Source organism: Ursus americanus, chromosome 2, assembly GCF_024610735.1.
Source record: "Ursus americanus isolate L20-20 chromosome 2, mUrsAme1.1.p, whole genome shotgun sequence".
NCBI classification, from domain to species: Eukaryota; Metazoa; Chordata; class Mammalia; order Carnivora; family Ursidae; genus Ursus; species Ursus americanus.
This window is the reverse complement of record NC_142128.1, coordinates 38,960,054-38,975,000: the sequence shown is the minus strand read 5'-3', so window position 1 is coordinate 38,975,000 and position 14,947 is coordinate 38,960,054. Positions and strand designations below refer to the sequence as shown.

At 54.9% G+C, this 14,947-nt stretch overlaps 2 protein-coding genes across 9 annotated transcripts in view; one reads left to right on the top strand and one right to left on the bottom strand.

The window, feature by feature from the left end:
* LOC123783800 (uncharacterized) overlaps positions 1-2,215 on the top strand; it is a 15,127-nt gene extending 12,912 nt beyond the window's left edge. For all 6 annotated transcript variants that reach the window (XR_015720953.1, XR_015720948.1, XR_015720950.1 and 3 more), the window contains one exon: positions 1-2,215. This exon is cut by the window's left edge. The gene's annotated coding sequence lies outside the window, so the exon portion shown is untranslated.
* HAGH (hydroxyacylglutathione hydrolase) overlaps positions 1-14,909 on the bottom strand; it is a 27,961-nt gene extending 13,052 nt beyond the window's left edge. For 2 of the 3 annotated variants that reach the window (XM_087853727.1, XM_045784759.2), the window contains exons 1-7: positions 14,754-14,909; positions 11,817-11,992; positions 11,297-11,361; positions 7,299-7,416; positions 6,271-6,379; positions 4,336-4,439; positions 3,968-4,069 (exon numbers count right to left, since the gene is read on the bottom strand). In XM_087853727.1, coding sequence (XP_087709853.1) covers positions 3,968-4,069; positions 4,336-4,439; positions 6,271-6,379; positions 7,299-7,416; positions 11,297-11,361; positions 11,817-11,992; positions 14,754-14,829 — 750 coding nt within the window. In that variant the 5' untranslated portion in view covers positions 14,830-14,909. Of the gene's footprint in view, positions 1-3,967; positions 4,070-4,335; positions 4,440-6,270; positions 6,380-7,298; positions 7,417-11,296; positions 11,362-11,816; positions 11,993-14,409; positions 14,550-14,753 lie in introns of all 3 variants that reach the window. The other variant, XM_045784760.2, reaches the window with a different exon arrangement.
* Positions 14,910-14,947: the final 38 nt, after the last annotated feature.

Genomic DNA, 14,947 nt, shown 5'->3' with positions numbered 1-14,947 from the left:
ACCAGAAAGACAGTACATCACTACGGATCTAACAGACGGGGGTGGGGAACATTCTGCTCTAAAAGGAAAAGCTAAACAAAGGAAACAAAGGAGAAAAATTCTGATCCTCCTGAAAAGCAAGTATTTCTTAGGTAAGAGACAAGAAGTACGAACCATAAAAAAGTTAACGTGCTGGACTATTAAAAATGCTTACTCTTCAAAAAACATTGTTGAGAAAATAAAAAGCAAGCCACAGAATGGGAGAGACTATGTGACAAACTTACCAAAAAAAAAAAAAAAAAAAAGAGAGAGAGAAACATCCTCTTAACAAAAATAAGAGGATGCAATTTCTTAAATGGCCAAATGGAAGCCTCGTGACCTACCACGGAGCAGGGTCGCCTGCAGCCCTGCAGAGTGGACGCGTGATGGGAATGTTCTTTTTTTTTTTTAAGATTTTATTTATTTATTTGACAGAGACAGCCAGCGAGAGAGGGAACACAAGCAGGGGGAGTGGGAGAGGAAGAAGCAGGCTCCCAGCAGAGGAGCCTGATGTGGGGCTCGATCCCAGAATGCTGGGATCACGCCCTGAGCCAAAGGTAGACGCTTAAGGACTGAGCCACCCAGGAGCCCCAGGGAACATTCTCTGTCTTAACTGTGACGGCCGTTGTTTCATTGGGGTGTGTGCATGTCTCCCAAAATTCACTCAGTCATTCACTTTAACGTGGTTCGTTACATGTGAGCTAAACCACAACAAAGTTGATATTTTTTTAAAAAATATGAAAATTATGTCAATAAATTTGAAAACCTTGACAAAATGGGCAAACCTTGAAAGACACACGTGGCACAAGTGATCAAGAAGATGTAAAAATCTAGCAGCCACACGTGAAGACACACATTCGTAACAACAACAAAGATGTTTCCACAGAAAGCATTCAATGTCCAGGTGGCTTCACTGGTGGATTCTAACATTAGACAAATAAATAATACCATAAAAAACCCTTCTGGAAAATAGCAGTAAACACTTTCCATTCATTCTATGCGACCAGCATCACCCTGATACGAAGACCAAACACACTGCAAGAAAATAAAACTACAGACCACGATCTCCCGTGAACACAGAAGACACGACAGCAACGTAACGCAGCACGACCAAGGTCTGTCTGGAAAGCAAGGCTGGTTTAACGTTGGAGACCAGCTGATACGCTCCTACATATTAACAGAGTAAAGGAGAAAACTTACTTATGTAACAGATGAAGAAAAAAATCAGTTCACACAATTCAGCACCCACTCATGATACAAACTCTCCGGAAACCAGGAATGTAAGTCCACTCCATCAACCTCAGAGGATTTACAAAAAGCCCACAGCTAATATCATTGCTCATGATTAAAGACCAAATGCTTTCCCCGAGACTGGGAACGAGGCAAAGGTGTCCGCTCTCACCGCTGACACTAACGTTGTCCTGGGGATCTTAGCCAGTGCGGTGGGACAAAACAAGTAAACAAAAGGCATGCAGATTGCAAAAGAAGGAATAAAACTGTCTATTTGTCGATGAAGTGGCTGTGTGCTAAGGAATCTAAGGAAAAGATGCTAGAACGAGGGAGGTGAGCAAGGTCACAAGATCAAAATGCAAAAATCACTTGTTTTTCTAAAGACTTTAGCAAATAATCATTTCCAATAAAATCCAAAAACGTGAAGTTCTTAGGGATACATTTGACAATATGTACAATTTCTGTAACAATGAAAATTAGAACATATCTCTGAGAAAAACTAATGACCTCACTAAATGGAAAGCTAAAGCATATTCGTGGAAAGACTCGACATTGTTAAGGCCTCAGTTCTCTCCAAATCTTTTGTTACAACACAGTCCCAATCCAAAGCCAAGCTGAGTTTTTGGGTAAAAATTAATAAGATAATCCTAAAATTTGTATGGAAATGCAAAGCACTTAGAAGAGCCAAAACCAGTTTTAAGAAAGTCTAAAGCTAGGGGACGTACACAACCTGACTCTAGACTCAGCATAAGCTACAGCCATCAAGGCTGTCTGCTACCGGCGGGGCGGGGGACGACGTCCTACGGATCAGCGGCACCGAGAGGAGAGGCCAGAAGTGACGCGTGCTGTACTGTCTGTTTTACTGAGCGAAGAAGCCAAGGTAACCGGCGAGGAAAAGACCGTGTTTGCAACAAACGGTGTCAAGCACCTGGGTGTGAATATGCAAAAAAAAAAAAGGGGGGGGGAGCCTTCTACCCTTACCTTAGACCGTACACAATTGGATCACAGACCTACATATAAATTTGTATAAACATAAAAGCTAAGACCATTAACTTTCAGGAGAAAACACAGCAGAGTCTTTTTGACAAGGGGCGTGCAAAGATTTCTTAAGACACAAAGTGTCAAAGAAAATACTAATCAACAGACCTGCATCAAAAGTATGAACTTGTATTAAAAAGACACTGTTAAGGGGAGAGAACCACGGCAAGCCACAGCAACAGAGGAGATACCGGAGACACATTTCTGACAAAGACTGTGGCCGGAACGCATACGGAATTCCTGCAACTAAGACAGCCCCATTTTTAACTGGACAGAAGATGCGAACATACGCTTTGCAAAAGAGGATCTGTACGAGGCCGGTGAGCCCAGGAGAGACGCTTGGTTTCTTTACCCTCAGAGGACGGAAATTTTAAACCCACAAGGAGACGCCAGCGCACGCCTCACAGACCGGCTCCCGTTCACGTCAGCACCGCGTGGGGAGCATTCCTGGAGCGAACGCCAGGCCGTGCAACCAACGGGGAGGCAGTCTGGTAGCTTCTTAGAAGGGAAGCCCACGCGAGCCACACCTCCCCCCAGGGTCTGCACCCACAGCAGCGGAAACCCGTGTCCACGCCGAGGCGCACACGCAGGTTCGCAGCCGCTCTACCCACGAGAGCAGAAAGCTGGACGCCGCCCGAGAGCACGTCCGTCTGCGGACACCGCACGGACACGGAGCGCGAGGGGATCTCACGGGCACGTGCCGCCAGAATTCATCAAACTGCGTTCTCCTCACTCAGAACAGGTACGTTTGATTGGATGAACATCACCTTCCATAAAGATTAGTTTTTTAAAGCCGGTAACTATGCACAGAATTAGTTTGGTGCGTATAGAGTGCTATGGAAAGGGCACTAGGACCCGTTATTAAATGAGAAGCCACAGAACAATACATAAAGCAGATACACAGGGCGAGTCCTGTGAGGTCACGAAGAATCCTCTGTGCGCACTGCCAACAAAGGAGTCACGTTCACCAGCTGACCCAGGTGGCTGAATTCTAACAAGTCTTATTTTGTCAGCCCATAGCCCAAATCGATAAAGATGCTTGACCAAAACAGGTGATTTATTAAAAAACAAAACTGTGAGGCGGCACTCGTCCCTGAATGGAGCGGAAGGCCCCGCACTTGAGGCCTCCTGGCCGTATGTCTTCCTGACACCCTCTCTCAGGGACTGAGGGGAAGACAGACCCCCCCGCGTCCAGGAGCACGTCCCTCAGCCCGGCCACCTGCAGCAGCACTTCCAAACCTCGCCACCGACGATGTCTCCAGGACAAGAAGCCAGCCCTGCAACCAAACCTCTGAGCACCGGGGTCATCACAGAAATAAATGGCTTTCAGACAAGCAGCCTCTGGGGCGAATCCCACTGTGTGCTCCCAACAGGGAGGCTGTGGTGCTCACTCACTGTCCCGCCTAACCCGCAGCCCAGCACATGGACGACAGGTCAGGGATTCGCAGCTCCGGCCTCCCCTGGGCACCTGCTAGAAGTGCGGGACCCCGGGCCCAGCCCAGACTCCCTGGGTCAGCAAGGATCTCAACCAGACAGCCGGGGCTTCCTCACTAGTTTGGGGCAGGCCAGGAGGAGCACCTCGTGCCCACACCGGAGACGGTGCCCCAGACCCCCGGTGCTCCGGGCAGCCCCAGCACGGTGACTGCCCCACAGACGCACCCCCGCGGCGCGCCCCGCTCACCTTGGCCCAGGCCAGCTTCTCCTGAACGGCAGCATTGCTGGGCTCCACGTGCCTCGCGAACTTGAGGTTGTTGATGGTATACTCGTGGCCACAGTACACTCGCTGGGGAAGACACCAGACTGTGAGCTTGGAGTCTCCGGAATCTGACCACAGACCCCTCGGAGCTGGGCACACAGGGCTCTGGGCTGGGTCCCGTTAGCGACAAGCACGGAAGTGTCCCTCAGGACACAGACACTTCGTGTGTGCGTGTTAACCAACAATAAAAATACATGAACAGAAAGCCTCGCTTCCAGAGGAAATGCCCCCGCCCTTCCGCTCTCCCCGGCATGGGAGGGACGGGAGGGCCCCACTCGTGGGCTGCTGCCTACCGTGTCTGGAGGGAGCCGGCCCAGGATCTCAATCAGGGCTCTGTACATCTCATCCGCTGTCCCTTCGTAGAACTTCCCACAGCCAGCCACGAACAGGGTGTCTCCTGAGAAGCAGGACAGCCAGGCAGCAGTAGGGGGCCGCCAGCAGGACAGAGAGACAAACCAAGAAACCCTAACCCCCAGCTCTCAGCTCCTACCCCCCACCGCTCCCCCTCAAGTCTCACTGGCACCACCAGCCCCCCGAAACAGCTGCTCAAACCCACACCTTGGGTCAGTGAAGGGAGGAGTAGGGTGACCCCATCTTGTCAGCCCTAGTGCCGGGACCCCCAAACCAGCCCTTGTCCCTACGGGCCCAGCAGCCCTCCAGGGCCTGCCTCCCATGTCTCCTCTTACCCTCGGTGGCCAGCGCCAGCCTGTAGCACGCCCCTGAGCTCACCAGCCACCACCTGGGTCCTCAGCACACAGGCCTGCTGCCTCACAGAGCCCCTTCCTGCCTCAGCCTTTTAGAGGGGACGTCCCCTCCTGAGACCTGCCCAGCCTCTGCTGCTTCCCTGCCCAGCAGGAGCTCGGACACACTTGTTCTCCAGGCCCCAGTGGTGGGGAGTCCTCCTCTAGCAGCACTGGCCAGACCCCTTCCCAGGAAGCCCGAACCACAACCCAGGACCACAGGGCTACCGTGGGGTCGTGCCAGACAGGAGTCAGGGCCCACCTAGCGAGGGCGGTGCCACACTGCCCCCCAGGACACGACAGGACAGCCTGGTGGTGGGACTGGGGCTCTGCCCCTGAACAACCCCCCCCAGGTAGGTTGAGTCCACAAGACCCCAGAGAAGGCTGGAGCACACGCAGGCGCAGGAGACTTCGAGGTCGGGCCCTCCCTCTGGGGGAGCAGCCCCTATACCCACACCTGCCGCCGTGCCTCACTGCACGCCCTGGTTCCCACACGTTCAGTCCTCACCGTCCGGGTGGCAGACGCCAGAGCCTCAGCACCGAGGACACTACACAACTTGTCCACACACCACACCCCTGCCAGCCGCTGTCCATGGAGGACAGGCACAGCGTAGGGCCTGGGCTCAAGGCAGGGTCTCACAGCAGGCGGCCCCACCCCCCAAAGCAGGGACGAGACTTCTCCAGTCTGCGCAGTCCCCAGGGACCCACCTCGCTCCCAGGCCCTGATCACTCCCCCTGCGCCCCACCCCCCGGCACTTAGCCAGGCTGACATCCGGGGCCAGAGCAAGTCCAGGGGTCCCATGGCGAGAACGCGGAGTCCGCTCAGGGCCTGCACCTACTGCTACTGCACTGGGGACACCAAAAACGACCGAGTCTTTAAAACAAGCTTCGGTGTGGGGGTGCTGTCCAATTCACGAGGCGACAGAGGCCCCCCTTCTGTTAGCACCTCTGCCTGACCCAGGAGCCCACGGCCGCGTTCACTGGTAACCGAGCCCCGCACACGCCCGTCCCACTGCGGAGCTGCTCCAGGAGCCCTATCGCATTTCCCAACTAGCTCCCACTGCAGTGACATCATGACTGAAACTTAGATTTCTGCAAGACTCCGGGCTTGAGAGCTGTCGATATGGGCTGAGAAAGGTCAGGACAGAGAGAGGCCTCCGTGCAGCACACAGGCCTGCTCCGCGTCCGGCGGATGCGCTCAGCGGTTCTGCTCGCACGGACTCCCCAGCCAGCAGCCACAGCGCCTCACGTTCGCTCAAAAGGGAGAAGCCCCGCCCCCCAGATTGCTGGAAAGGCCTGTCCTGACAGTGCCCCGAACACTGGGGCCTTCCTGTGCTCTCCCTGAGGGCCGGGGCAAGTTCACCAACAGCCCCGCGCAGGAGGCTGCAAATGCTCTGCTTCTCCGCCCCCAGTGTTGAGAGGCATCCCTGAGCCAAGGGGGTCTTTGCAAAGAGTCCCTCGGCCCGGCACACACACCTGCACACTCACCTGTGAACACGGCAGGGGGCTCGGAGCTGCCGGGCTTGGTCACGAAGTAGCAGATATGTCCGGAAGTGTGGCACGGCGTCGACAGGCACTTGACACTGAGCGACCCCACCTTCAACAGAGCACGCGCTGGCGAACCTGCCCGAGGGCTCCCGAGCAAGTGGGCCACCGGCCCCACGGACGGCCGCCCCCACCCCCGGACCAGCCACCGCCCCACGGCGGCCGCTCCCAACAGGGGCGAGCGGACTTCGCTCAGCGCCGCTCCACCGAGCAGGACATGCATCTTGCTGGCGAGCGTGCGACTCCGTCCTAGGGGGCCTCGGAGGCAAGGCACTCCCCGGAACCTGGTGCTGCCCGGCGTGCAAAACCAAAGGGGCTTGTTTTACTCTTTGCCTCAAAATCAAGCCAGATCCGAACCAGGTGTCTTGCTTCTTAGAAAAGACCGTTTTCTTTCTTCGGTGCTTGGCCTTCTGCTCAGTTTTCCTTCCCGTCTCCCACTGCCCCCCCTCCCTTTACCCATAACTTCGAAAATGTTCAGCCTACAAAAAGACTGAAATCAAGACGACCCTCGGGGTGACTCTCCCGTGGGTCCCCGACCGCGAACAGGCCCCGCCCGCTACGTGCGCATCACCCTGCACATGCGCACCAGGAGCTGCACGCGTGCGCACACACCGCCCCTGAGGCGCCTGCGGAAGCTCCAGGGACATCCTCTCGCTTGACCTTACATCATCACCGCATCCGAGAGATGCAACCGTGACGGGAGAACCCGCTGCCGTCACAGTCCATGTCCCAGTTTCCCGGACTGTCTCAGAACCGGGCCCGACAGCGTCTCCCCGCAACCCGGCGCCCTCCGCAGGCGGACGTGCCTGTGATGCTCCTGACAGGGCACCGTCCCGCTGCCCTCCACCTGCCGGGTCCCTGGGTAAGGGAGGGAATGCCAGGAGCGGGGGCAAGTGCCCCCACCACAGCCCACCCCTCTGGGGCCTGGAGGCCAGCTACGCTGGAGTGCCTTCCGTTGGTTCACTGCTCACCTGCAGTGTGGACAGGTGCGTGACCTTGTGAGTCAACGCCCCGATCCGGTCATCACCCCCGCACACCTTCAACCCAGGCTCCAGCTTGACCAGCTTCTCGTTCCCGCCAGCGTGGTCCCTGGAAGTCAGAAAGGTTAGACCTGGGCTCCTGCTGATAGGCCTGGGCCTGCCAGCTCTTAAACCCCGACCACAAGTCTCCTTTCCTGGCTACCTTCTAGGTAGAAAGGCATCTCCCCACACAGGAAACTGGCTTCTTGGTCCTTTGGCTCCACGGAAAAGAACATTCTCAGACATGCCATTCCCAAGTGAGGCATTTCTGTGCCCCTGCCCTGTGGCTGCGGAAGCTTTGGAAGCAGGCAGACCAAGCTGCAGACACCTAGATGATCCCAAATGCCCTGGCTCCCACGCTTTGGGCACATAAGAGTCACCTCAGGATCTGTAGGAAGCACCAAGTCCTCACTCCCCACCCCACATCCTGCCGCAGTTGGCCTGGGGACAGTCTGAAGAGCAGGAGTTTTAAAGTGCCCCCCCCCCCCCGTGACTCTCGCAGGTGACCCAGTTTGGGACCCATTGCCCTGAGCAGGTGGAAGCTGTCTTCTAAAATGGCAACGCCCGGGGCGCCTAGGGGGCTCAGTCGTTTAAGGGTCTGACTCTTGATATCAGCTCAGGTCAGGATCTCAGGGTCGTGAGATGAGTGGAACCTGCTTAACATTCTCTCTCTCCCCCTTTCCCTCTGCCCTCCCCACCTCCCTAAAAATAAATAAATAATAAAATAAAATGGCAATGCCCCACCCAAAAGAACACCAAAAAACTGCTGAACTGATACACGAATTCAGTAAGGCTGCAGGATACAAACCAATGTGGAAAGTCCTGTTGCATTTCTATATGCTAATGAAGCAGCAGAAAGAGAAATTAAGAAAATGATCCCGTTTACAATTGCACCCAAACCGTAAGATACCTAGGAATAAACCTGACCAAAGAGGTGAAAGAACCGTAGTCTGAAAACTATGGAACACTCATGAGAGAAACTGAAGACAGAAAGAAACAAAGACATTCCATGCTCATGGATTGGAAGAACAAACACAAAATGTCTGTACTACCCAAAGCAATCTACACATTTAACGCAATGCCTATCAAAATACCACCCCCATTTTTCACAGAGCTACAACAAAGAATACTAAAATTTCTACGGAACCACAAAAGACCCTGAAGAGCCAAAGCAAACCTGACAAGCAGAAGCAAAGCCGGTGGCATCACAATTCTGGATTTCAGTCTATATTACAAAGCTGTAATCATCAAGACAGTGTGGTACTAGCACAAAAACAGACACAGAAATCAGAGGAACAGAAGAGAGAACTCAGAAACGAACCATCCAAAAATACCCAATGGAAAAGACAGTCTCTTGAACAAATGGTATTGGGGAAACAGGACAGCCACATGCAAAAGAATGAAACTGGACCACTTTCTTACACCATCCACAAAAATAAATTCAAAATAGATGAAAGACCTAAATGTTAGACAGGAGACCATAAAAATCATAGAGGAGAACACAGGCAATGATGTCTCGTAGCAACTTCTTACTAGACACGTCTCCGGAGGAAGGGAAACAAAAACAAAAATGAACTACTGGGACTTCATCAAAGTAAAAAACTTCTGCACAGCAAAGGAAACAATCAACAAAACTACAAGGCAGCCTAAAGAATGGGAGAAGATATTTGCAAATGACATATCTGATAAAGGGTTAGTATCCAAAATATATAAAAAGCTTATATAACCCAACACCCAAAAAATGAATAATCCAATTAAAAAAATTGGCAGAGGACCAGAACAGACATTTCTCCAAAGAAGACACAGAGACGGCCAACAGACACATGAAAAGGTGCTCACTATCACTCATCAGGGAAACACAAATCCAAACCACAATGGGGTATCACCTCCCACCTGTCAGAACGGGTAAAATCAACAACACAAGAAACAACAGGTGCTGACGAGGATGCGGAGAAGGGGGAGCCCTCGTGCACTGCTGCTGGGAACGCAAGCTGGTGCAGCCACTCCGGACAACAGCGTGGAGGCTCCTCAGAAAGTTAAAAATAGAGCTACCCTATGATCCGGCAGTCACACTACTATTTACCCAAAGCTACAAGAGCACCAATGCAAAGGGATACGTGCACCGCTTACAGCAGCAGCAGCGACAAGAGCCGAATTACGGAAGCAACCCGAGCGCCCACGCACTGATGAACAGACAAAGACACGGCGTGTGTGTGTGTGTGTGTGTGTGTGTACGCACACACACAATGGACTGTTATTCAGCTATGAGAAAGAACGAAATCTTGCCATTTGCAATAACACGGAGGGAGCTACAGAGTATCATGCTAAGTGAAATGTCAGAGAAAGACAAATGCCATAGGATCTCACTCATGTGGAATTTCAGAAACAAAACAAATGAACAAAGGGAAAAGGAGACAAACCAAAGAACAGACTCTTGAGAGGAAACAGATGGTTACCAGAGGGGAGGCGGGTGTGGGGAAGGGTGGCGCAGGGGGCAGGGTTAAGGAGCGCACTTGTGATGAGACGGTAATGGAGAGAACTGCTGATCACTCATGTGCCACACCTGCAGCCTGGAACACTGTCCGCTAACTGGAATTAAAAACTTGTTTATAATTTAAAAAGTAAAAATAAAAACACATCTTTAAACAAATAAACACACACACACATACATACATACATACGTAAATCGGCAATGCCTGAGGGCGACTAGGGGCCAGGCCAGCCCCTGACGCACCTCGAGGGGCTGACAAGGGGCTGGACGTGCGCCCAGCCAGGGCCCCGCGCCAGATCAGCCTTCCCAGGACAAGCAGGGCTCCTGTTCCTCACTACACATTCATCCACAGAGCCCCTCGAGCGGCCCAGACCCAGCAGGGCCCACAGATAACAGGGGCGGCCCGGCCCTGCCCACCCGTCTGCTACACCCAGGGCAGCTCCAACACCTCCTCGAAGTGCAGGGAGGGAGGGAGGTACTGGCGCCTCAGGGCTCACTCTGGAGCCGAATTTGGGGTTTTGTATTCTAACATAAACATATGAAAAACCCCAGAGCATCACAACTTGAGAAAAGTCACCTGGTGGTTGCTTAGCAAGGGAGAAAGAAGCCAACCCTGAGGCTGTGCGGGAGGCAGATCTGGCTTTTTCCCAGAAAGCAAGCCCAGGGCACAGCGGCCAAGAGCAAGGCTGCCAGCCCACCTCTGCTTTTAGGAGTTAACAGCTGATGCCCCCAAAGCTAAACCCCAAAGGCTCTCGGTGCCCTAGTGACTCAACCAAGAAGTGGCCACCGTTGAACAAACTCTGGCCAATCCATGTCCTCAGGACCCTCCGCCGGGATGCGACAGCCGCTAGCTGCCCTCGGGCATGTACGTGGAAAAGAAAATTCTGAGCCAAATGAACACTTTTTTCTAGCTGTGAAGAGCCCCCAAAATTTCAGAAAACTCACCAAGGGTCTGGGACAAGCAGCTCTAGCACGAAAACCCAAACACACGGGGGTTTCTTTTATCCCTGAACTCCAGTTTTGAAAACCACAACCTCTCCAAATATAGCTGCTTGATTTTTAAAAACACTAAATGTCTAGAATTGTTTCTTCCCTGATATCAAAGCCAATCTCCCATCACAGAAGCCCAGACACCTTCAAATATGCTGCTGGAGGTCCTTCCAACGGAGCCCCCGAGTTAGCAGAGCCCAGGGCCGGGGCCGAGGGCCCGGGGCGGCAGCATGGGGACTAGCGTCCGCAAGTCTTCCCAGAATCCCACTGGGGCCGACCCTCAGCAGCTCAGAGAACACAGCTGGGCAGGGACAAGGGCTTCCAGCACCCCGATCCCGCAGGCCCCCACCTGAAGGAGGGCCCAGGGAGCCCGCAAGTGCCCGACCCCCACGGCCGCCAGCCGTGCACACTCTGGGGTGCACACGGCCCAGAGCCGACAGGCCCAAGCAGCCAGTTGGTGAGGGCTTACCAGTGGTGGTGGGTGGTGAGCACCGTGGTCAGCTTCACACCGTGCTTTTTCACCGTTTCTACAACCTGCAACCAAACGTGAGGCAAGATGGGGGCCGTGGTCACACCCCCAGCACTGGCCGGATGAGATGCAGGGTGGGCAGCAGGACCCAGGATTGGCTGGGAGGGGCCACGCCCTGTCGTGACCCTGGCGACTTGCCCCTGCTCGAGGTCTCTCTTGACCCAATTGGCAGTTCAGGGCCAGCCACAACCTCTCCAAGCCCCGCCAGCCGAGGGCACCGCCCCCAGGGCTTCCTGGCTCCGAGGGACCTTACAGACAGAAGCCCATTGCTCCCCTTGCCCAAGCCGTCGGTGGCCTCCACCCCTCACTGGCCTTCTGCCCGACGGCAGAGTGGCTGGCCACCAGTGGTTTTGCAGAAGCCAAATGGGTGAGTTTCTGTTTAGCTTCGGCCAAGCTACAAGGGCACTGCAGCTGTTAGCCCTCGCAGGGGATGAAGTGCTGCTGGGGCCCTGCCTCCCACCTTCTGCGGCTGCACCGGGTCCACGACGGCGGCCTCCTTGGTCTCGTCATCAATGATCAGGTACATGTAGTTGTCGGTGAGGGCAGGCAGTAACTCAACCTTCATGGTGCCCTGTTCCACGGTCAAGCTCTTCCTTATACCCGCGTGATGGAGGAGGACTCCCAGCAGCGCTGGGCCTGAAGACAAAAGCGCAGCCTCGGTCCGTGTTCACGGGAAGCCGCCCCAGGCTGAGACTTAAAGACAAGCCCTCGGCCCGGGAGGCCTGGCGTCCCGGGGATGCGACGTCCCGGGACAGTGACTCGGCGAGTGGCAAAGTGTGAGGCTCGCCGTGTCGGGTTTTCTGAGTTCCTTCAGTAAAGAAGAAAATATCCTCATTTTACCACATCCGTAAGAAAAACACAGAAATTTCTTCACGTGCATGTTCAGGGAAATCACTTCTTTCAGACTATGACCCTGATTTTCTTTTTCAAGAGCTCTCAGAGGACAGAAGTGCTGGTTTGTGCCTGTGATTCAGACCACTGTCAGAAGTGACCAGTGCCAGTCCTAGGGTGTTCACACCCGACTCAAAAAGACCACGAAGAGAGGAACCCGGAGGGCGAGCGCCTCTGACCCTTCCTAGGCCTCCAGCCAGAGAAGAAAACAATCTTCACTTTCATAGGCAGAAACTCGAAATTTGAATCACGCACAAAACGCACCAGGGACTGAGACATAGGAGAGGTGGCCACCTGTCTCAGATTCAAGGGCACAGGACACAGAGTCGCCCCAGTTGAACCAAAGGACCCTGCCAGGGTGTGTCAGGAGTGAGCAGGAGCCAAAAGCATCCTCCACCGAGGAGTCAGGTGCCAAAGTATTTTCTTTCTTTCTTTTTTTCTTTTTTTTAAGATTTTATTTATTTATTTATTTATTTGACAGAGAGAGCGAGCCAGCGAGAGAGGGAACACAGGCAGAGCAACAGGTAAAGGAAGAAGCAGGCTTCCAGCGGAGCATGGAGCCCAATGCGGGGCTCAATCCCAGTACTCTGGGATCACGCCCTGAGCCAAAGGCAGACACTTAACGACTGAGCCACCCAGGCGCCCCGCCAAAGTATCTTCAACAATGAAACTCCTCCTATTCAATCGAAAAATTCACAGAGGCCCCAACAATACTTTAAGTCTTAATGTGAAAGAGAGGAACACCACAAAAGGTGACAAAAGACAGCCATGAAATTCTGGAGGAGGTGCTGGAATGAGGGCCTCTTCCAAAAGGGATCCAGAAAAAAGGCAGGAGCCACTGACTGACAGACCACATCTCCAGGGGCCACCTCAAGCTGGATTCAACCACCTCTGCCATGGCCAGGGAAAGTGCAGCTTTAAAGAGTACACAGAGATATCCAATTCCCCTGTCCCTGGACAACCAGCTGGGCGATTTCCAGGCCCTTCTCCTCAAGCACAGCATAACAAACATTTCTAAATGATCAGGTTTCTGTGACAGTCCAGCTCCCCAAGGCCCCAGCACCATCCGAGCCCAGGAAGGACTACAGAGCAGAGTGTGCATACTGGGGGTTGGAGAGGGAGGAAAGCAGGGCTGAAAGAGGACTCTGCTTCGAGTCTGGGAGAGGAACACTGCGCAGGTGAAGGACGCATGATCACATCCTGTGCTCAGGCTCCTCTCGGTGCTATAAAGCTTCTCCCGGAGAATCTGGCAAACTTAGTTATTTCTGCAGGCACCACCAAAAGCCTTACTCCTTTCCCAAAAATCATGCCTGAGAAATGCTTCCAGCTCACTGGTTTGCAACTGTGACCTTTTGAATAAGCAGAGGGCACAGAACTGCAGCCTAAGTCCAGGCCAAGTCCTGAGACATGTTTTGTTTGGCTTCTCTTGAACTGGGCCCGTCCTTCTGCCCAGCATCCCACGGCTGGGACGGGCTCCCTTCTGAGTGAGGCAGCCAATAACCTGCCAATTCCCTGTCGTCCCACTTACACTCTCTGCCTGACTCCGGAAGCCAAAGGTCTTAGCCATGACACTCTGAGGGGTATCCCCAAATGGAAAAAAAGGACAGGCTCTTTCCTTAGTAATGGCAACACCTTACCCGCTCCAGAACCTTGAGTGCTCCCAGTGAGATCTAAAACGGCCAAGGGCGGCTTCGTCTCCCTTACGACTGCTATGTGGTCATTTCTCCAACCGCTAACCATCTCCCACAGACTCGGGTTAACCTACTGCCCCTATTGCCACATCAGCCAGATAAGATATCAGGAAATAAAGAAAAATTTCAAAATCAAGGTCAAAATATTCCAACAAAGCAAGACGTAACTCCCAGTGGGAAAGGAATCTGACAGCTGGAAGCACAGGCCCTGGGAAGCCCGCGTGCCCAACACCTCTCCTTTTAGAGGGAGGGCCAGGGCCCCACAGCCGCAGGACCCAGTCTGTTGGAACCCGAGTACTGCCCCGGCTTCCTGCCCTGTCTGCACTGTACATCGCGCACCCGGGTTGTTCTGGTGAGCCGAAGCTCGGGGCGCTGCGTGGGCCCCGCTGCGCCGCCCCGGGGCCCCCCACACACGCGGGGTCCGCCCGGGCGGGCGGGGCCGCGGGGCTCCAGGGGCGCACGTCTCCTTACCCGGCACAAATCCGCCAGCAACCCCCAGCTGACCAGTGACCCCACTCTGTCTTCAGCCCCCGCAAAGTCTGACTCAAGTGCCGCTGGGGCCTTTTCTCGACCCCGACCGGCGCGCCTGGACGCCGGCGAGGGTTAGAAGCCTGTGTCGACAGAAAACAGCGTCAGCCCGCGGCGGCCCGGCCACTCCCGGCCGCCCCCAGCGCCCGGCCCCCTCGCGGGGGCGCGGCCCAACCGCCGCTGCCGGGTCCCGACGCCGGCGGGCCCCCCTCCGCGGGCCGGGCCCCGCGCCCCCGGCCCCTGTCAGGCGCGCCCCTCGGCGCCCCGGCCGGCGCCGGCCCACCTACCCAGGCCGCGGCGGGCGCAGACGGCTCCCAGCGCGGCGAGGCTGCGGTGGCCTACCAGCCCGCGACCCAGCACCATGACCCGGGGCGGCGGGGCAGCGGCTGCGGCGGCGGCGGCGGGGCGGCGGCGCGAGGGGTGGGCGGGCCGCACACGCCGGCGACGCGCCGCGGCCAATGGGCGCCCGCCGCCCCGCCCC